Source organism: Merops nubicus, unplaced genomic scaffold, assembly GCF_000691845.1.
Source record: "Merops nubicus isolate BGI_N331 unplaced genomic scaffold, ASM69184v1 scaffold4946, whole genome shotgun sequence".
Taxonomy (NCBI): Eukaryota; Metazoa; Chordata; class Aves; order Coraciiformes; family Meropidae; genus Merops; species Merops nubicus.
Window position 1 is genome coordinate 6,247 of NW_008616800.1, and position 593 is coordinate 6,839.

The 593-nt window shown below is 40.0% G+C and overlaps 1 protein-coding gene across 1 annotated transcript in view; it reads left to right on the top strand.

The window, feature by feature from the left end:
• ATM (ATM serine/threonine kinase) overlaps positions 1-593 on the top strand; it is a gene marked incomplete at its 5' end in the record, with an annotated part of 50,111 nt that overhangs the window by 6,115 nt on the left and 43,403 nt on the right. The window contains one exon of the mRNA XM_008942928.1: positions 423-580. Coding sequence (XP_008941176.1) covers positions 423-580 — 158 coding nt within the window. The remainder of the gene's footprint in view (positions 1-422; positions 581-593) is intronic.

The following is a 593-nucleotide window of genomic DNA, read 5'->3' on the forward strand; positions in this document are numbered from 1 at the left end:
GGTTAGACATGAGGAAGAGATTCTGTACTGTGAGGGTGGTGAGGCACTGGATCAAGCTGCTCAGAGAGGTTGTGGGTGCCTCATCCCTGGAAGTGTTCAAGGCCAGGCTGGATGGGGCTTTGAGCAGCCTGATCTAGTGAGAGGTGTCCCTGTCTATGGCAGGGGTGTTGGAACTAGGTGTTCTCTAAGGCCCCTTCCAACCTATTGATATGATTTTATATTGAGAGCTTTTAAACTGTGTTTCAAGTGTCTTAGATAGCAGTAGCTAAACAATAGTTGCAAGTTTAATTATTCAGTAAATGAATGGTATTTGCTATATTGTCTTTGAGATGTAAAAAAAAAACCAAAAAAAACCAAAAAAAAACAAAAACCAACCAATCAAAAACTCAAGGAACTTCTGGAAATGTATTTATTACATGTAGGTCTTGTTACAAAGTTTTGGTTCCACATCTGGTGATTAGAAGTCAATTTGAAGATGTGAAGTCGCTTGCCAGCAAGATTGAAAAAGACTGGAAGCAGGTTCTAGCAGACTGTTTTCCAAAGATACTTGTAAATATCCTCCCGTATTTTGTCTACCAAAGCCATGGAAAGAG